Source organism: Salvelinus alpinus, chromosome 5 (assembly GCF_045679555.1).
Source record: "Salvelinus alpinus chromosome 5, SLU_Salpinus.1, whole genome shotgun sequence".
NCBI classification, from domain to species: Eukaryota; Metazoa; Chordata; class Actinopteri; order Salmoniformes; family Salmonidae; genus Salvelinus; species Salvelinus alpinus.
This window is the reverse complement of record NC_092090.1, coordinates 45,431,748-45,454,334: the sequence shown is the minus strand read 5'-3', so window position 1 is coordinate 45,454,334 and position 22,587 is coordinate 45,431,748. Positions and strand designations below refer to the sequence as shown.

The 22,587-nt window shown below is 40.1% G+C and overlaps 1 protein-coding gene across 2 annotated transcripts in view; it reads right to left on the bottom strand.

Moving 5' to 3' along the window:
- LOC139576249 (anoctamin-1-like) overlaps nucleotides 1-22,001 on the bottom strand; it is a 51,714-nt gene extending 29,713 nt beyond the window's left edge. Inside the window, exons 1-3 of one of the 2 annotated variants that reach the window (XM_071402076.1) lie at nucleotides 21,922-22,001; nucleotides 18,055-18,227; nucleotides 11,346-11,690 (exon numbers count right to left, since the gene is read on the bottom strand). In XM_071402076.1, coding sequence (XP_071258177.1) covers nucleotides 11,346-11,690; nucleotides 18,055-18,162 — 453 coding nt within the window. In that variant the 5' untranslated portion in view covers nucleotides 18,163-18,227; nucleotides 21,922-22,001. Of the gene's footprint in view, nucleotides 1-11,345; nucleotides 11,691-18,054; nucleotides 18,228-20,653; nucleotides 21,088-21,921 lie in introns of those variants that run through there. The other variant, XM_071402075.1, reaches the window with a different exon arrangement.
- Between the last annotated feature and the right edge of the window lie 586 nt (nucleotides 22,002-22,587).

Below are 22,587 nucleotides of genomic sequence, written 5' to 3'. Positions count from 1 at the left end.
TTTTGAATTTGCCTTAATATCACTCAAAACAAAACTTCTCCCTTGTGAGCAACACTCACTAAATGGTAAGAGACCTCTTCATGCATGCAATGGGAAACCAACTCCCACAGAACCACATGCCTCCTACCATTTTTCGGCGAAATGTCGCGTAACAGACATTACGAAACACATATCAACGATAAAAGATAGAACAGTAAACACATGTCAAATCTTTTCTTAAGTGGTTTCAGTAGAGGTCTGCAAAATGGAGTGGTTAGGAACTAGGCCTTACCATTACTCTTTCATACGGGGCAGTTTCCCATGGATTTTAAAAAACAAATATGTTTTACGCTGTAAAGGTAATTCAATCTGAATGGGACACACAATGTATCTTGTGTCTTGATCAATGCAATGATTTATGCTGAATGAGTAATGATTAATAGCCACAATAGCCACTCTCTAGGGTGTACAGTATGTAATTACCTATGACAATAGGCTTCTTTTTGCTTGTAAGGCTGAAAATAATTACTCCCATTTTAGATAAAATCTATTGCACATTATGGTGGCAAAATTGCAAGATTATGTTATAATACTTTTATTGCATCAAATGGTTGTTTTATTCAACAGAATAGAGTATTCTTAACTATTGTGTGTGTGTTCTACTGAGGATGGGCCTCTGGGAGATAACACTGACAGGAGATTTACCATGTCTTTTGGGTGATAAAACCTAAAGAGCATTCCAGAGCATGAGTTAATGTTTCTGTTCTATACCGTACCAGGGAGAGATGGCTCCAGTTTGGAGTCGGAGGGCCAGACACTGTTTAATACAATGAAAACTGTTGACACAGCAGATACTGTCTGCCATGTATTATAGGTATCTTTCATACAAATCTTAACCTTGTGACCCATTCTATATACAGTGGGGAGAACAAGTATTTGATACACTGCCGATTTTGCAGGTTTTCCTACTTACAAAGCATGTAGAGGTCTGTAATTTTTATCATAGGTACACTTCAACTATGAGAGACGGAATCTAAAACAAAAATCCAGAAAATCACATTGTATGATTTTTAAGTAATTAATTTGCATTTTATTGCATGACATAAGTATTTGATACATCAGAAAAGCAGAACTTAATATTTGGTACAGAAACCTTTGTTTGCAATTACAGAGATCATACGTTTCCTGTAGTTCTTGACTAGGTTTGCACACACTGCAGCAGGGATTTTGGCCCACTCCTCCCTACAGATCTTCTCCAGATCCTTCAGGTTTCGGGGCTGTCGCTGGGCAATACGGACTTTCAGCTCCCTCCAAAGATTTTCTATTGGGTTCAGGTCTGGAGACTGGCTAGGCCACTCCAGGACCTTGAGATGCTTCTTACGGAGCCACTCCTTAGTTGCCATGGCTGTGTGTTTCGTGTCGTTGTCATGCTGGAAGACCCAGCCACGACCCATCTTCAATGCTCTTACTGAGGGAAGGAGGTTGTTGGCCAAGATCTCGCGATACATGGCCCCATCCATCCTCCCCTCAATACGGTGCAGTCGTCCTGTCCCCTTTGCAGAAAAGCATCCCCAAAGAATGATGTTTCCACCTCCATGCTTCACGGTTGGGATGGTGTTCTTGGGGTTGTACTCATACTTCTTCTTCCTCCAAACACGGCGAGTGGAGTTAGACCAAAAAGCTCTATTTTTGTCTCATCAGACCACATGACCTTCTCCCATTCCTCCTCTGGATCATCCAGATGGTCATTGGCAAACTTCAGACAGGCCTGGACATGCACTGGCTTAAGCAGGGGGACCTTGCTTTTAATCCATGGATTTTAATCCATGACGGCGTAGTGTGTTACTAATGGTTTTCTTTGAGACTGTGGTCCCAGCTCTCTTCAGGTCATTGACCAGGTCCTGCCGTGTAGTTCTGGGCTGATCCCTCACCTTCCTCATGATCATTGATGCCCCACGAGGTGAAATCTTGCATGGAGCCCCAGACCGAGGGTGATTGACCGTCATCTTGAACTTCTTCCATTTTCTAATAATTGCGCCAACAGTTGTTTCCTTCTCACCAAGCTGCTTGCCTATTGTCCTGTAGCCCATCCCAGCCTTGTGCAGGCCTACAATTTTATCCCTGATGTCCTTACACAGCTCTCTGGTCTTGGCCATTGTGGAGAGGTTGGAATCTGTTTGATTGAGTGTGTGGACAGGTGTCTTTTATACAGGTAACGAGTTCAAACAGGTGCAGTTAATACAGGTAATGAGTGGAGAACAGGAGGGCTTCTTAAAGAAAAACTAACAGGTCTGTGAGAGCCGGAATTCTTACTGGTTGGTAGGTGATCAAATACTTATGTCATGCAATAAAATGCAAATTAATTATTTAAAAATCATACAATGTGATTTTCTGGATTTTTGTTTTAGATTCCGTCTCTCACAGTTGAAGTGTACCTATGATAAAAATTACAGACCTCTACATGCTTTGTAAGTAGGAAAACCTGCAAAATCGTCAGTGTATCAAATACTTGTTCTCCCCACTGTATCTGTTGTTTGTCATGTAGGTTGAAAGCGGTGTATTTTGCCTATAAAAGACCTTTGTACTTTTGTCTCGGGGCTCTCAATGAATCATCAAAGACGTTGATTCGTCAACCAGCCATCGCTATTGCAAAGCTCTCACTAATAAAGATTCAGTTTAAGTATAACTCTGACTTGTGTAATAAGTTTGTCTCTCCTCATTTGATAGTACAGAAATTAACCACCACATTTGGCGACGAGGATGGGATGTGAATCTTCACTTGGTGACCGCTCCTAACGACATGGGTAAATCGTGCACGAGGGATCCCTCAAATGTGGGATCTCAGGGAGACCACACTTCGGGAACGAAGCAGATGGACCCACCTTTGATCTGATACCACATCTCGAACATAATAAAAAAAAAAATAATTTAAAGAGGTGAGCGAACAGCACACGAAGTTGAGTTTTTAAGAAAAGCTTCTGTTACGTAGGCCCTGAGTGTGTATTCCTGTGTGAGGGGGGCACCTTGCAGGCGTAAACAGGGCCGAGTCAGTGGAAGATGATCTGAGAGTTAGTCGACTCAAAGACACCTATTATTGGTCGGTTGCGGGCGACCTAGAGCCGTCCTGACACTGAATTGATCACAGTGGGGATTAGTGCGGTCTGTAGGGGTGAGGGGCCAGGGTGACTGTGGGTTCTGTGTGAAGCACGGTACCTGGTGAACCCCTATTGGAAGAAGAACCTCATTCTGAAAAGTGTCTGTTGACTGTCTAACTGACCCTCAGAAGTGGTGAATTCCAATTATTTTAAATGTGCTAGCCAGGTATTCCCTGGGTTTGGTAATTTAGCGTTGAATATATAGAATCTGTGTGAACTAGTTTTGGCCATTTAATGTTAAACCATACAGAATCTGTGTGAACTAGTTCAGACCATTTGTGATATAGTATAAGATAGTAAGGTGAACCTGTACTTGTTTTAAACCTGTAATTGTTTTAAACCTGTACCCCATTTTAGAAGTATTGAAATATGTAAATGTATGAGTTGCATTATCCTAGGAACTAATCATGAGATAGAAAATATTCCTGCAGGTTAAAATATTGTTGAAAAACAACTAATTGATTAGGTATGTTTGAGAAAAGCATTGTGTGAATGTGATATGAGAGTTGTGTGAATATGGAAATTAGTCTTAATCTGACGTTTGGCTAGTAACACATAGAAATATGCTTAATCAGATTATTGAAATTTGGATAATAAGCTTTGATATAACGTTATCTTGGGGTTCTGTTCCTTCACTGCCCATAATAGAATTTCACGGGGTGGTATTGAGAGCGGGATGATATTTTAGACAGCAGAGGAAGGTCTATAGTTCCTGAGAGGCTTGATTTTGCCGTGGTCTCTGGGAAGTTAGAGAACCGTTGAGGGTCCCATGGTCATTATCCGGGAAACAAAAGTAGACTTTTTTGGTTCTGCTTCGTAGCTGTGGAGAGTCCTTGAAAAAGCAAATGGAATGGTTGTCGTGAGTACCTAAGAATTTCTTACGTTTTATATGGATTCTGTGAATATATGAAAATATGATAAATTGTATGTGTGTATAATCGATTACTAGAGATTTGATAAAGTAATACTGGGAATAGAATTAGATACAATTTAAACCACCCATTTGTAGACGTACGTAGGTTTTGAGTTGGTATCTTTAATGGATAATTTGATAAAGATGAGGTTTAAGCATTATTAAACTGTGTACAAAGTCTGGGCAATTGTCTAAAAACTGATTGGAGTGTGTTACGCTTGTCGTTTGAATGAGGAGACCAAGGTGCAGCGTGGTATGCGAACATCTTACTTTTATTAAAATGAACACCGAAAAACAACCAAATACAAAACGAACGTAAAGTTCTGCAGGCTACACAGCAACTAACAAAATTGAGATCCCACAAACTAAAGGTGGAAAAAAGGCTGCCTAAGTATGATCCCAAATCAGAGACAACGATAGACAGCTGCCTCTGATTAGGAACCATACCCAGCCAACAAAGAAATAGAAAAACTAGAATGCCCACCCAAATCACACCCTGACCTAACCAAATAGAGAAATAAAAAGGCTCTCTACGGTCAGGGTGTGACAGAGTGTGTCCACTTTTGATTAACTTACCCTAATGATGTAAGTAATAAACGCTTATTGGATTTTCTCCATCTGGGTACTACATTTGAAATAAAACTGCCCTTAAGGCCTGAAAATGTGTTTTATTTCTTTCTTTCCAGTATGAGAGGATATATTGAATAAACCTTTTTCCATAAAGTTAGAGTGATTTAAGATGGAATCTCGACGTAATTTATAACGTCGTACAATGCCTAGGGTATCCATCAAACTAATTATCACTGCGTGATTAATGTGATGTAGTAAAGTAATTGAAATACGTTGCATGAGAAAACAATCTAGTTTTATTAAAAAGCGCAAGATCTGGGGCCTCCCGGGTGGCGTGCTAGCTGTGCCACCAGAGACTCTGGGTTCGAGCCCAGGCTCTGTCGCAGCCGGCCGCGACCGGGAGGTCCATGGGGCGGCGCACAATTGGCCTAGCATCGTCCAGGTTAGGGAGGGTTTGGCCGGCAGGGATATCCTTGTCTCATCGCGCACTAGCGACTCCTGTGGCGGGCCGGGCGCAGTGCACGCTGATCAGGTCGCTAGGTGTACAGTGTTTCCTCCGACACATTGGTGCGGCTGGCTTCCGGGTTGGATGCGCACTGTGTTAAAGAAGCAGTGCGGCTTGGTTGAGTCGTGTTTCGGAGGACGCATGGCTCTCGACCTTCGCCTCTCCCGAGTCCGTGCGGGAGTTGTAGCGATGAGACAAGACAGTAACTACTAACAATTGGATACCACGAAATTAGGGAGAAAAAGGGGGTAAATAAAAAATAAAAATAATAAATAAAAAGCGCAAGATCTGTTTCCTAGTCAATGAATGTCGATTTAACTCTGACTGCTAATCTATTAATTTGGCATGTGAGAATCATCGCCGGAGAAAAGCTTGGACCTTTAATTAAGGCTATTTTCTGGGAATTGTGTCGTTAGTGTGTGCCTGATTTTACGACTACAGACAATCATAAATTGGGTTATTTGCGGGGTTTCAATAGCATCGTCATTTCAATAGCATTGGGTAGTATATGGTATTGACTCAAATCTGGGTTTCTGATTGTAATTCAACTATTGGTATGTTTTGCCTGGAACGATACGATCGCTAGTGTTTGTTTAAGATATAAACTGAACGTTTTAACAGCTTGCTTAGTTCAAATTGAAAGACTAACTCATTCAACATAAATAGCGATGTTGCCTAAATGGTCTGCTGAAATAACATATTGAGAATGGAGTCGTATTTAAATAACTGAATCAAAGAAGAGACAGTTACCTAAATCTAATGAATTCTGATAATAGCAGATAGGTAATTGCGATAGAGTTGTGCCCACCAAAATGTGTTTTTTATTCTTATGGATTGACTGATGTATTTTATAAATTTGCCGCATTACATGTTATTTTTAAAGTCTTGGACATTTCATAAGTGTGAAGCCGAAAAAGAAGAGAAAGTTGTAAAGTTTGTTTTTAATCTTACGATAGAGGTAAGGCAGAACGTTGTTTGAGTAGGGATTATATATATTTTTCCTACTGGTAAGAAGAGTTGGTTGTGCTCGCTGGGCTATATTGGGCTGTAAGGGATTCAGGTCTGAATAGTTGAATCGGAAACGTTTTGTGACAGTTTCTGATTATTGTTGCTTGGTTTTATAGTTTAGGTAACACCAGTGAATTTGAGCAGGAAGTTAATGTGTTCTAACATTATAATCTGTTTCTATTACGTGGAACAATGTCAGCTCATTAAAGTGGATTGCAGTTTGAGTTTGATTTGATTTTTACAGGGACAGTGCACATTAATCACAGTTGTGTGTATCTAATGGCAGGGTAAGCAGATTGACTAAAGGTGCTTTTCCTTAAGGGAACTATACAGTCACCTCTCATGGCGGACCTTGTGGATCTGCTGCCATAAGGTTTGGGTTTTCTGTTTAACAACAATACTGAGTGGAGGGGGAGCCTGGCCATTTAGAATCTTGAATACAAGACATGCACAAGACAGTGTACTGCACCATATTTTTCCAACTCAGGAGCTCATGCTTTCTGAGAATGTAACAGTGATGATAGCTATTGGGCTTCCTATCAAGCACTTTGAGAGCCTGTCTGCAGACAGACTGAATGGGTTTTAATGTTGTAAAGCAAGCTTGGGCCCAACTAGTCAAGTAGTATGTTAGGCTGGGGAGTATCATAGATTTGAAGTACAGTTTTGTTACCTCTGTAGTCAAACAATTTCATACGTTTTGGAAATTAGCTCAGTTGAATTTGGTTATTTGAGTTACCTTCTTCATTTGATTTTTAAAAGAGAGGTTGGAATCAAGTATGATGCCAAGGTACTTAAAATCGGATACCACCTGGAGCTTTTCCCCTGACACATAAACATCTGGCTCAGTGGCATCAGTTGTCCTCTTTGTGAGGAACATGCAGACTGTTTTTTTTTTACATTTAGATGCAAATATGAGTCCCTGAGCAACTTTGTCACCTGGACCATTACAGTAGGGGGTTCTTGTTTAACTTGTTTGTTATTTGCATGCATATATCACTGTATCATCTGCATACATTGGAACTTCTGACCCAGTACAGACAGAAGGTAGATCATTAATGTACAAGCTGAACAGTATTGACCTTTGGGGCATGCCAACATTGTGGCTAAGAGTGGGAAAAAGTTAGTTTTGACTATTACGCTGATGAGACAGCAGCAACTTTTTAAAGGTTTCAGATTTGTTAAACAACATGTTTGTTTTTACAAAATTTATGTAACAGGTTGAAATGTATAGATTACTGGAAAGGGGTTATTTATTGTATATTGTTTATTTTAGGTGTCAAGTTCACTTAATGAAACACTTTATTATCTGATGTGTTTTGAGTAGGATTCCTCATGGACGTCACCAAAAGTACATATGTTAAAGGAGACAAAGGAGAAAACGTCTCAAACAACATTTTATTAAATGGATGGGATTAAATATCACCGATTCCTTACGCTGAGAAATGTACCACATTTGCGACAGAAAACAATGTTACATTTAGAGGGATAACAGGAACAATCTAAGGAGAAACAGCTATCACATATTTGTTGGTAATTGGTTTAGTAACGATACCAGGATAATTGTATCTAAGGGTAGCGAATGCTAAATTAAGCTCATATAAACATATAGGAAGTTTAAAACTAATGATTAATGATTTGAGGGAGTACAGTGGACTTATCATCATTATCAGGTTTTGTTTCTAGTTACAAGTTTTGGCTTGCTGAATCAGTGTAGTATAATGAATGCTAACGAAGTGTTTTGTGTTTTTTTCTGGGAAAATGGGGGTTTCATTGTCTCTCTTTGAAATGTTTCCTAGGACTATAATCTTGGGGTGAGTGAGTGAGATTAAGGCCGTAAACTACCAAATTAAATAAGGCCTGGCCATTTTTTGTTTGTTTTTACCTTAAGGTTTGCAAATACCCACACACAACACACTTGTTATGACTATTTGTTGGTGTTTAAAATACTATATTTGATTTGTGTGTTCTATTTCCTTTGGGTTTAGTAAGTTTTCCATTTGTCTTAGTGCCAAGGTATCTTAAAGGGGCACGCACATACATGAATTTTCAGAAGTTTTTATTTCCTGAGTTTTAATTAAACACGTGAATTCTTTTGATAAAGGAATGTACTGGAAACCTGAGATACAACATGTATGAAATGTTTGACTGTTTTTCATTAATTTGTCTAAAATAGTAAGAAGCACTTCTTTGAAGGGTTTATATGACCTCTGACCTCTGTCATGACTTTCCATTGTGGTTTGATCACCCTCATTGGAAAGCCATTTGGATAATGAATTTAAGGTCATTTGTAATACTGATTTCAAGGTCATTTGTAATATTGTTAATTATGATGAAGTTTATAGTTCTTAGCCATATTTGTGATTTGGATGAATGTGAAGAAGGAGAGGGCGTTGCCTTTGACTAAGGGTAGGCTGCCTTAAGTCTATTTTCCTATGACCATATGGGTACAATAATTTTTCTTTATGGAGTTCTTAAGAGTAGTGATTTTAATTTGATTTTGCTATTTGAAATTTTGTTTTATTTTTTGACCAGTAGTAGTGTTGTTTTTTTATACACATTACTCACATGAAGAGTTATGTGTCAAATATGGGGGAGGGTACAGTCCTTTGAGGTTTTGGATTGAAGTTTACACACCTTGAGTGATGTGTAGGAGTGTATGGAGTTATATGTGAAGAAGTTTATTGTTGTTTTGTTTGTTCTGTTCTATTCCTGATGGGTTATAGGTCACACTTCCTAATCCTGTGGCTCTGTGATGAAGTTGACAGTGGGATGGGGAGTATAAGCCAATTTGAAAGAATAGTCTCAACAGAATGTGTTATTCTCTTTGACATATGTTTAGACATTGTATTAAGAATAATTTATAAAAGTAATAATTTATCATATAGTTAATGAACTGAACTAAACTGTTGTTCTGATCTATCCTTTCGAGGTTATCATGAAAAGTGACATCAGCCAGTATCTTAATGCATGGAAGAGATAATTGGACCGAACAGTGTGTGTACCTCAAACCCCGCTCTAACTGACTGAAGAAGAGTGACAAAGGCGTTCAATACGTGACAAAGTCGTTCAATATGGCCCTGTCCGCACCACTTCTACCGAGAGAAATGAGTCCGAGCCAGCAACCGGTGTACAGCATCCAATCTAAGCTATCAACTGCTCTTCTCTCATGTTTTTCTCAGGAGTGGAGTGAGCATGGGGAGAAATCTGTTTAAAACTTATCGTATGCTGCTGGTATACTGGTTGACGAATGGACAAGACATAATGGGTGGTAAAGGCGATGGCGGCTCAGGTGAGACATTATCATGGCCATCCACTTTGAACTGTAAAGCTATCTGAGGAAGATGAAAAAAGACGCCAAAAGAATCAGTGCCTGGAGGGGGGGGGGGGGGGGGGGGTTGGTCAACTGTGCCCAAAATTGTTTTAGACTTTTGGGGTATCAGGTCGATTGTAGAGGTCTACACAACCTCCTAAAATTATTGTAATTTAGATTAAGAATGCATTGAGATACTGATCTGTATTATAATTGTGATAAAAAGTTAATAGTAGAATTATGGGATAATTATACTGGATGTTAATATAAATGTACATTCTGCCAATGTTGATGTGTGTTAAATTGATTTTTTTTTTTTAACTTTGAGTGATAGGACCAATTTGAATCACTGAGCAATGTCATTGTAAATTTTGGTTGGATAATTAATTGGGTTTTTAATTATGATTTGGAAACTGAATGATTTTTAAAACTCAAGGATTGATTTGAGTTTAGTATGGTAATATATATATGAGTGAAGCCATTAATGTATTAGGGATTGATTGTTTTGATTGTTGTTATGAACGAAAGATGTTGACACTATTCTCAGCATGCCCTGGTGAATGGAGAGGGTGAACTCTGATCCGAAGAGTGAAACTGATCCTAATCTATTTGATCTATAGGCATGGCCTTATAAATAGTGGAATCATGATGCTTGTCTTGGGTCATGTTCATTAGGCACCAATGGAATACATTTTACTTTAACTAGGAGTTCCTACCTGGATTTGTCCAACAAGATATGCAAATTATAGTTTCTGGGATGGAAAAAGTTATTTCCACCATGCTGATCCATTGGAGTGTGATGGATAACTAAAGCTTATTTTATTAAACTCCATTGTTGCATGCACTGCATTGTGCATTAAATATGTGATTTTCACTGTCTATGAAGATATAGCTTTGAATCTCATAAACTGTATGCATTTTTCTTCATGGGTTCGTGCAGCTGACTGTGCATCATAACCTTCCCAGACAAATTGCTAGAGTGCTTAGAAAATGTGTTGGAGGTTGAAATGGGAGACCGTGCGGAGTTTCTTGGAAGGAGGCTGAGCCAGTGCTGTGGCAGCTGGTCATGTGCAGGAACCCATGCAATGAGTTATTGTTTTTATGCTTCTTGGTTTATGTAGAATATATGCATTTTCTACACGTGAATGAATGTTCTTAAATCTTGTAATTTTCTTTTAATTTGAGAGGATTCTCAAAATGGGGGATTATGGTGGTAAAATTGCAAAGAGTGGGTGATTTTGGGTGATAAAACCTAAAGAGCATTCCAGAGCATGAGTTAATGTTTCTGTTCTATACCGGACCAGGGAGAGATGGCTCCAGTTTGGAGTTGGAGGGCCAGACACTGCTCAATACAATAAAAACTCTCCTCGTTTGATAGTACAGAAATGAACCACCACAACACGCTGTCCTTTCTTATCAGATGTATATTTGGTGAAAGCTGTTCATTTGATAAAGATCAATAACGTGACAAATGCAGGTCTATTGTAGATTTGAGAAATCATAATTGATCACAGTAAACCCTCAACGCTTTGTTCCAGTATGAAAAAGATACATGACACAATCGCTACATGAAAAATAGATGGACAAATGTCAACCAGTAAGGAGGAATGGAGAATTAAGTCATGTTCAATAGAACAACCTGACCTCAAAGACAACATCTGAACATTGATTGCCAAGATGTGAGAGAATGCAGCTACACGCAAGCATTTAGGCTAAATGCACCATCACACCAGGGCTTGAATATTACCCCAGAGTCTACTACAGAATAGTTTGATCAACATTTTTGTATCAGTTAGGTTAAGGAGTCTAATTGCTAGGTTATTCCAAAAAGACCTCTTGAGATGTTCTACCGTTGAGGTCTTCCAAGCTGTGGGGGAAACACACAGTCCAAGGCCACTAACTCACCCCCTCATCCTTCTCAAGCTCCAGTCCCATCTCTCGAAGGTTATCCTCAAACTCAGTCTGGCGGAAGCGCTTGTCATCCTCATGGTAGTCAAGGCGATGCTTGTGGGCAGCAATCTCAGGGTCTTCTTTGGATGGTGGCGTGTCCCCACTTCGCATCATGCTCAGACTGCGGCGCAGGCTCCTGAGGATGCGGTAATCTGCAAACCGGGATGTCTTGCGGCGAACACTCTGGGGTTTCTGGACATGATATGTGAGAACATAGTCCACCCGCCGCTGGCCGTCCTGGAATGTAGGCCCCTGATTTGGGCCTGAGGCTGCCTCATCTGACGTGAGGGAGTTCAATGGCTGAGAAGAGAGAGAAAGGGGGATTGTAATTTTAATGGAGACATGTTGGCAGATCATGAGGAGAAGGCATGTGTGTTCTAGCCTGTGAGAGTTTGTTGTATGTACATTTGCTTATCTTTTAAATTGCAAAAGCTTAAGCCTTGTGGATTGTCAAATCCCCTCTCTCCACCGTGATAAATCAGTGCACTCAACCCCATCTCTGCTACTGCCTTCTTCAAGGAGCGGAAATTTAATCGTTCTGTACAGATTAAAATGATGCCCCTCAAAAGATGACAAAATAATCTTTGCACCCTTCAAAACATTACGTTAGACTTTCTCATAATACTACATGTCCTAATCCAACTCATAAGGACATACTGTACCGGAAGACCAGTGACCAAATCAATTAAACACTATTTTACAGTACGACTCATAGAGGAACATATGGTAACAAAGTGACTCTGGTGTTTGTCTTCGCCTGTGACCTAAAAACATTTTTGCTCCATTATCCTTAAATACATGATTTGTTGTAGTGTGAAATGGGATTTGGCAGCAAATTGAAGTAAGGCTTTAAGTTAAATGGAATATTGTCATTTAAAAAATATATATATACATCACAAATAAACAGAACATCAAACACAAAACATACATGTAAAACTATATCTAAAAATGCAAACAAACAAAAACAAACAGGGCAGATCCGAGTTCCCCTCCCGCCTCGAGCCGCCGGCCCAGCGAGGCCCCTATCCCAAAGGGATAATAATTTATAAATGTTGTAGTTCAATTTGTCCTACTTTACAAAATCAAAAAGATGTTTGTTTTACAGATGAGGATTGTGTAAATGAGACATGGATTGTAATTAATCTTTCAAAAATGGACTGTACTTGTCCACATTGAACTCACGACCTTGTCAAATTAAATTTACTGCATCTGATAACAGCTGATATGTGAAAAGCTACATGTGTGCCATATAGCACGTCATAAACAAACACCACATCTTTCACTCTGAAATAATCCTACTCTGCGGGGAAGGGTTCAAGAATGCAATCATGTTTACACATTTATATATTAAGCACAAACATGTTCCCCTTGTGCTATATAGATGTGTTACTGCAAAATAACTGTTAGGTATAGTGACACACATTGATATATAATAGGGATATAGTTATTTTTACCTTAAAATAACTCATTCAAAATGGATTGTATGCATTAACACAAACTAAATGTGTATAGATATTGTTTAAGGACTCTAGTTTGAATGGCCTCACATGTCTGTTCTCTCTACTGGTACGGCACACCCAAACACAATATTTGCTCTGCAATTATTTGCTTGAAATTCATCGCTTTGTTGAGAACAAACAGTTGTCTTCTTATGGAAAACAAACCTAATTGATAACCGAGAGACAAAAGAGCTCTAGTTTTGGGAGAAACATCTCAGTCCAAGCATCCCACTGGACGACAAGCCTCAGCCCTCTCAGAACAGGAAGTCACAGCAAAGGTCACTCCTCACAGGGGAAAATAAGGACGTGGTTACGGCATGTTACAGATAAAGGAACGGAGAACACCAGTACCCTTCCTTCAGCCACCCACCTCCTAGCTCCTGTGCTGTGAGCAAAACCAGCATGCATATCAATCGTGTTATTACTCAGCCACAGGCCCTCCTAATCTAGGGAGGCATGCATATCTTCTTCCACATTTGCATATCAACCTTTCCAGGTGTATGGTTACTGAAGCTAAGCCACCTAACTATCATGCCCATTCACTATCAGCTAAGTCCTGTGAGAGAGGGTTGAACATAACATCCATAGGGTCACTATAGGATAGCTGAACAACAATACTGCATCATTTTAATATCATAATGAATACATAAACTAATTCTGGAAATCGGTCCTCACAACAAACAACAAAAATCCATCAGTGTCTGTTTAAGAAGTCACTTGATACATAACAATACATCCACGTTCCGCACTGATTTAATTGACTCTGTGTTTTCGAACAATGTACTTGACCTTTCTTAACTGCATTAGGTGCGTGTATCAGCTTGCTTAATCATTCCAGTGTGTCTGTGATTAGATAGATCAAGACTGCAATTACTGTCCAAATGACCCTCTGACCCAATGGAAGATCCACAAGTTTGACCTAATGCAGTCTTCACAGTGATGGGGCAGTAGTCCTCATCAACAGAGGAACACCAACCTTCTACAGGCAGTACATGAGGGCGACTTCCTATGAGAATTCATTAATTGCACCATTTCTTTCTTCAAAAGCCAGTTGAACAGTGCTGAAGAGATTATTTTGAACAGCTTTAGGTTATTAACATACAGTAATTATACACAGAATTTCATCTTAGTGTGGTAAAAATTATGATTGAGGATCAAAACAAAGATTCCACCCAGGATTAGATACAGTTGAAGTCGGAAGTTTACATACACTTAGGTTGGAATCATTAAAACTCATTTTTCAACCACTCCGCAAATTTCTTGTTAACAAACTATAGTTTTGGCAAGTCGGTTAGGACATCTACTTTGCGCATGACACAAGTAATTTTTCCAACAATTGTTTACAGGCAGATTATTTCCCTTATAATTCACTGTATCACAATTCCAGTGGATCAGAAGTTTACGTACACTAAGTTGACTGTGCCTTTAAACAGCTTGGAAAATTCCCGAAAATTATGTCACGGCTTTAGAAGCTTCTGATAGGCTAATTGACATAATTTGAGTCAATTGGAGGTGTACCTGTGGATGTATTTCAAGGCCTACCTTCAAACTCAGTGCCTCTTTGCTTGACATCATGGGAAAAATCAAAAGAAATCAGCCAAGATATCAGAAAAAAAACTGTAGACCTCCACAAGTCTGGTTCATCCTTGGGAGCAATTTGCAAATGCCTGAAGGTACCACGTTCATCTGTACAAACAATAGTACGCAAGTATAAACACCATGGGACCACGCAGCCGTCATACCACTCAGGAAGGAGATGCGTTCTGTCTCCTAGAGATGAATGTACTTTGGTGCGAAAAGTGCAAATCAATCCCAGAACAACAGCAAAGGACCTTGTGAAGATCCTTGAGGAAACAGGTACAAAATATCTATATCCACAGTAAAACGAGTCCAATATCTGTCACAACTTCCGCCGAAGTCGGTCCCTCTCCTTGTTCGGGCGGCGTTCGGCGGTCGACGTCACCGGCTTTCTAGCCATCGCCGATCCACTTTTCATTTTCCATTTCTTTTGTCTTTGTCTTACACACCTGGTTTCAACCCTCCAATTACCTGTTCATTATTTTACCCTCTGTTCCCCCATGTTTGTTTGTGAGTGATTGTTTCTATGTAGGTAGGTCCGTTATTGTGGGCTCTGTTTTTGTATTGCATTCATTATATGTTGAGTAAATACGTTTATTTACTCTTATCTGCTGTCCTGCGTCTGACTCCTATACACCAGCTACACATAGACCTCCTGACAATATCGACATAACCTGAAAGGCCGCTCAGCAAAGAAGAAGCCACTGCTCCAAAACCGCCATTAAAAAGACAGACTACGGTTTGCAACTGCACATGGGGACAAAGATCGTACTTTTTGGAGAAATGTCCTCAGGTCTGATGAAACAAAAATAGAACTGTTTGGCCATAATGACCATCGTTATGTTTGGAGGAAAATGGGGGAGGCTTGCAAGCCAAAGAACACCATCCCAACCTTAAAGCATGGGGGTGGCTGCATCATGTTTGTAACGACTCGCACCGAAGGTGGCTCCCCTCTTATTCGGGTGGCGCTCGGCGGTCGTCGTCACCGGCCTACTAGCTGCTAATGACTTTTCCTCCCCCTCCCTTTTTGTTGAGTAGTGACACCTGTTTGTGGTTAGGGTGATTTGTGGGGCTTTATTACCCAGCAGCCCGGCCTGCTGGGTGTGCGGGATTGTTGTGTGTACAGTCTGTAAATTCTTGTGTGTCAGGGTACGTGTACGTTGGTTTGTGATTGTCGTGTTTCTCACTTTGTTTGTGGTGAAGCATTTGTTTTAGAGTAGCGTCGTGTTTTCACCCGTGTGGGGAATTAAATTTGGAACGCTACTCTGAACTCTCTGTCTCCTGCGTTTGACTCCTTTCATCCACTACACCCCGGGCATTACAATGTTGTGGGGGTGCTTTGCTGCAGGAGGGACTGGTGCACTTTACAAAATAGAAGACATCATGAGGAAGGAAAATTATGTGGACGGAAAATTATGTGGACATATTATAGCAACATCTCAAGACATCAGTCAGGAAGTTAAAGCTTGGTCGCAAATGGGTCTTCCATATGGACAATGACCACAAGCATACTTCCAAAGTTGTGGCAAAATGGCTTAACCTCCCTGGGATCGCGGGACGCTTGCGTCCCAACAGCCTGTTAAAATGTAGAGCGCCAGATTCAAAAAAAAATCTATAAAATCAAACTTTATTAAATTACACATATAAGATACCAAATTAAAGCTACACTCGTTGTGAATCCAGCCAACATGTCAGATTTCAAAAAGGCTTTTCGGCAAAAGCATAAGATGCTATTATCTGATGATAGTGCAATGGCTACACTCTCTTTGTTGACAATTTCAACCATGCCGGCGCTACTCAAAACGCAGAAATAAAATATAAAACATGCATTACCTTTGACGAGATTCTTTTGTTGGCACTCCAATATGTCCCATAAACATCACAAATGGTCCTTTAGTTCGATTAATTCCGTCCATATATATCCAAATTGTCCATTTATTTGACGCCGTTGTACCAGGAAAAAAAGCGTTCAATTTGCGCAAAATCATGACAAAATATCAAAAAAATTACCTCTAAACTTTGCCAAAACATTTCAAAGTACTTTTGTAATACAACTTAAGGTATTTGTAAACGTTAATAATCGATCAAATTGAAGACGGGTCAATCTGTTTTCAATACAGGATATCAACAAACTCACGGTACTTTTCAAGTCTTGCTCAACTCTCAAACATAAACACACGACGTCACTCCACTTCCGGGTCAATATCTTTCTCTGTTTACTAAGGAAAAACCTTAACTTTTTTCCATACAATGGCGACATCCAGTGGAAGCAGTAGAAACTGCGTGGATAGTGATTAGAATTCTGGTGTGCCCATGATAACCCATTGAACATACAGGAACTTAACAATAAAAAAGTTAGTCCTCAGGGTTTTGACTGCTATATAAGTTCTGTTATACTTACAGATATGATTCAAACAGTTTTAGAAACTTCAGAGTGTTTTCTATCCAAATCTACTAATAATATGCATATCTTATATTCTGGGGATGAGTAGCACGAAGTTGAAATTGTGCACGCTATTTTTCCCTAAGTGAAAACTCTGCACCCTATCCTCAAGAAGTTTTAAGGACAACAAAGTCAAGGTATTGGAGTGGCAATCATAAAGCCCTGACCTCAATCCCATAGAAAATTTGTGGGCAGAACTAAAAAAGTGTGTGCAAGCAAGGAGGCCTACAAACCTGACTCAGTTACACCAGTTCTGTCAGGAGGAATGGGCCAAAATTCACGCAACTTATTTGTGGGAAGCTTGTGTAAGGCTACCCGAAACATTTGATCCAAGTTAAACAATTTCAAGGCAATACTAATTGAGTGTATGAAAACTTCTGACCCACTGGGAATGGATGAAAGTAATAAAAGCTTAAATAAATCACTCTCTCTACTATTATTCTGACATTTCACATTCTTAAAATAAAGTGGTGATCCTAACTGACCTAAGAATTTTTACTAGGATTAAATGTTAGGAATTGTGAAAAACTGAGTTTAAATGTATTTGGGTAAGGTGTATGTAAATTTCCGACTTCAACTGTGTGCCCATCAGCTGTTTACACACTTTGAACTACTTTATTAAATGCTTTGATCTTGAGGGGGGAAAAAAGTCACATTATTTTTGAATTATATCCCACAAGACATGCCATCAGAGGTCTCTTCACAATTCCCAAGTCAAGAACAGACTATGGGAGGTGCACAGTAGCGCATAGAGGCATGAGTACATGGAACTCTATTCCACATCAGGTAACTGATGCAAGCAGTAGAATCAGATAAAAAAAGATACAAATACACCTTATGGAACAGCGGAGACTGTGAAGAGATACATACACACAGGTACTGTATAGACACGCGCATACACACGCTAGCACATGCACTCTACACACATGCACATTGTAATCTTGTTGTATGGTGTTATTATACATTTTGTATTGTAGATATGTAGTGGTGTAATAATGTTATATGATGTACTGTTTTATATTTTGTTTTAGGTGTGATGTAAGTGCCTTAATGTGTTTGGAGCCCAGGAAGAGTAGCTGCTGCATTGACAAAAATGCAGCATCCCTAATAAATACACATTCCCAATGTAGAGAAGACCACTTACGATGGAGTCATACTTGCTATATTTGCTAACGCCACCATCCTTAGTGTTCCCAAAGTCAGCTGCCTTCTCCTCGCCGGATACAGGGATATAATAGTCATTCCTCCTCATGGCGTCTTGCTCTTCCAACTCAGGGAGAAGACTACCAGAGAGGTTGTGTACTAGGAAAGTTTTACCTGTATGGGAGGAAAGAGATATGATTAGTATGGAACAATATACTGTAAGTATTTGATACTCTGAGATGTGCTTCCAGGTCAAATGGTGTTAAGAGTGTACTGTCCGGGGCCTCCCGGGTGGCACAGTGGTCTAAGGCATTGCATCGCAGAGCTAGCTGTGCCACCAGAGACTCTGGGTTTGAGCCCAGGCTCTGTTGCAGCCGGCCGCGACCGGGAGGTCCATGGGGCGACGCACAATTGGCCTAGCGTCGTCCGGGTTAGGGAGGGTTTGGCCGGTAGGGATAACCTTGTCTCATCGCGCACTAGCGACTCCTGTGGCGGGCCGGGCGCAGTGCGCACAGACCAGGTCGCTAGGTGCACGGTGTTTCCTCCGACACATTGGTGCGGCTGGCTTCCGGGTTGGATGCGCGCTGTGTTAAGAAGCAGTACGGCTTGGTTGGGTTGTGTTTCGGAGGACGCATGGCTTCCGACCTTCGTCTCTCCCGAGCCCGTACAGGAGTTGTAGCGATGAGACAAGATAGTAACTACTAACAAAATTGGATATCACGAAATTGGGGAGAAAAAGGGGTAAAAATAAATAAAAAAGAGTGTACTGTCCAGCTCAATGGCATGAGAAGCATCCCACCATTGTGTATTGTCTGATGAGGTTCTTGACAGCCACAGAAAAATAACCAACATGCTTTGGGTATTCATTTCTAGGGTAAACCAACAATGTGGATGAGGAAGTACCCATATAGCTGACTATAATCACTGAGAATCTGACCATAGTTTAATTGCACTCAACATATACGTGCATGTGGTGTGAATGTTGAGCAAAAAGGTTTTTTCAAAGAGCTAATGTAAAAGCACTGGTTTGTGTAAGCACGTCCATGAATCTCTCATGGCCTAAAGGCTAATGTTGTTTCGGTTTACCGCTTAGTCTTTCGTTCATTTGTCACCCCACATGCCTGTTTGACAATATTTCTATAAATATTTTAATATCTGAGCGTACCTAGACAACGTGCAGATCTGGTCTTTGATTAGGAATCATGGAGATGCCTTTCACAGTACATTGAGAAAATCTTCTAGAGGGAATACAATTGAACCCCACCAAGTATCTGCCTTTTCTTGGGCAGCGACTTACAGGGATTCACCTACCCTGGGCAATGCTAGGGACAGCTTCTGACAGCCAAAGACTCCTATATACTGTAAGTCAAATCCTTGTAATAACCTTTCACAGATAAGGGCCCTTGGGTGCTCTTTAGGAGAGAAAAAAGGAGTGTGTGCTGAAATTTGGAGGAGCCTGATATGGACCATAATAGGCTTAAGAATTACATGATATAATTACACTGGCAGCTCCATTCAAATCAAAATCTGTGACCTGATGTCTTGCACTGCAAAATTCTGTGTTGGAATTTACAATTCAGTAATATTCAGTAATGATACAAAAATGATTTTGTATCTCTCCATAAAGATGCTATATGAATCAAAACGGCCAAATAGTCAAGTGAATTTATTCTGATTTAGAAGCTTGATTTGCTATATCAACATGAAACAAACCTATGTGAAGTTATTGAGAGCTGAAGGAATATGATGTGATGGAGTAGCTAATACAAAATAAAATTACACCAATTAGATGGACATTTCCCAGCTATGAACCAGCCAACTATGAACCAGCCTTCATGCTTATCAGAAAAAAACACATTTCTATGCTAATTCCATTCCTCATGACGTTCAACATTAGAATAATTCAATAGCAGTCGTAGATAGATACTGTATATACCAAAAGCTGTCAGAAACATATTTCTTAACATATTTGTTTTTATGAATTCAAGCTGGAATGGTTTGAATGATAGTATAAGGCATGCTTGAATAGAGTCGTGCTTACATAAATATATCTGTCTGTGCGGCTCTCTCTATCAGCTACTGTAGCCTAGGGTAGTCCAACTGGTTCCACAATGAACACTTGTCTCAGAATACTGACATCCAGGTAAACAAACCTCTCAAAGCTACATTATAGTGAATGGTCATGATGACAAATGTGTAATAAATCGTTTCAAACCCCCCAAAATAATGTTGTGTGTTAAAACTAAATCGAGAGGGCTTATATATAGTTAATTAAAGGCTACAGCCTGCCTGCCTTCCTACATTTAACATTTACTTTAGTCATTTAGCAGACACTTATCAAGAGCGACTTAGAGGATCAATTAGGGTTAAGTGTATTGCTCAAGGGCACATGGACATATTGTTCGCCTAGTCGGGTCGGGGATTCTAACCAGCAACCTTTCAGTTACTGGCCAACGCTCTTCACCGCTAATCTGCCGCATATTCATCCATCAAATAAAGCTCTACTTTATGCAACCTGTGGTGCGCTTTTTATTGGAGTTGATAGCCTACATTTAGAAAATAATTTCAAATGAACCATTATTCAAACAGCATTAACTTACCAGATACTTTATCATGATTGATTATGGTTTGCATCGGATCATCATCACCATGTCTCTCCATTTGAACAGACTATTTAAACCGGTGATCACAACAGATTTCCTCTCTCTATCCTCCACGCTCTGAAAACCATCTATCTAGCCGATGCCTTCACTGCGCCCGTGGGCTCAATGCTATGGCGTGGCGTGGAAACGTTGGGTTTCCCACAAACGTCCCACTGCTTCCCCGCGAAGGCTAGCCTACTACAGAGGCTCGCTCTCTCTAAACAAGACATCTAATCCATACGCGTTACGAACTATTTAATGTGCATTATGTGCCCTCCCACAGTACGTCGCGCAAAATAGCTGTAATATATTTCAGTGCAGTTCATCAATAGGATTTTTAAAAGTGGTGGCGAGAGCACCAGCAAAAGACAGATGGTGACGCCCACGCCACGATCTGATGTCTCCTCCAACATGGGTAGGTGTGAGGGTATCTGGCAAAATCAGATGTTTCATGCATTACGAAACTCGTTTGACTGAGCAACATATTACAGTGCATATGGTTCTATGATTTCTAATAATGTAATGATTTGACCTGCACTGTCATGCACTCGGCTTTTCATAACCGTATCAAATTATTGATTGCTGATTTGGTGAACCCCACAAATGAGCAAATTAACTTAAATCAATGGATTTATTTTTTCAATGAAAGAACCCAGTATATAGTAGTTCGAATGAGGGCATTTCACCAAGTCAATACCTGGAGGCGACAGTCCGAACCCAAGAGGGACAGTCACAGATGAAGCGATCAAGAAAAAGGTCAGTACCCTAGAACATGTACAGAATGTACAATTTAGATGCCCAGTCGCAAACTATATCTAACTTTTATGGGGGACATTATGGATACCTGCGGAATTTGAAATGTACGTAGCCGGCGTGGGAACGACTTCGTTCTGTACAATGCTTACATTTGTCAGGAGCATGATCATGGTACAAAATGTAACTCTCCATAACAAAACATTTAAAAACGTGTTTTTATATGTAGAGATATTTCGTAGGCCTATATTTACATGTGGATAATCTGTTTTTCGAAACATTCTGGAAAATATACTCTTTACGATTAGGTTACCGGGATGCCACCGGGATGCCACAGGGAAACACCAGCGAAACCACCACCGCGACAACAAAACGCACCTGGGCTTTGAATGAACTTGAAATGAACTTGAAATGAACTTGAATGAACGAAACAATATTTACTGAAATTACTGAAAGACAGCAATTAGGCCTACCTTAGTTCAGCACAATAAAGCAATAATGTCCAGACACACAAGTAAAAAAAACTGCACTTTCACACATGGTTCCAGTCTCACCTTTTTCTGCGACTCACCTGTGTCGAAGATTATATGTTATAATGACAAGATAGTCGACTAGACATACGTGTCCTCAAAGTTAGGGTCAAACGAGATCAGGTGGGACCATTCTAGCCAATGAGAGGGCAAACAACAGTGAAACAACTAAGTCGTTTTTATCAAAGTTACCGTATGCCACTTGCTTCCACTTATGTCAGTACATTTGTAACAGCCTAAACACTATGAAACTTATATTTGATGAAATATGCCTTATGTAATTCGACACTCTCTTATAGACCTCCATACCAAAAATGGCTCATCTCACGCAGACAGATTTTGGGAAGAGTAAATCCTCTCCCTTCGCTTCTTCCTCTCTGCCTGTGTCTACCTGCTCAGCAACCCCCCTGCTACTACTCCCTCCTCAAGGATGAATCAGGAAAAATGTATTGTTGTCGTCACCTTAGTGCCACAATAGCCTACAGAGTTTCGCATTGGATTACCATTGAAGTTTACAAATAGTCTTGCAAGTCTGTGATTCAGAATAATTACATATCAATATCAGGTAAGCCTAGGATGACAATAGGAAATGCAATTTAACACATTAGG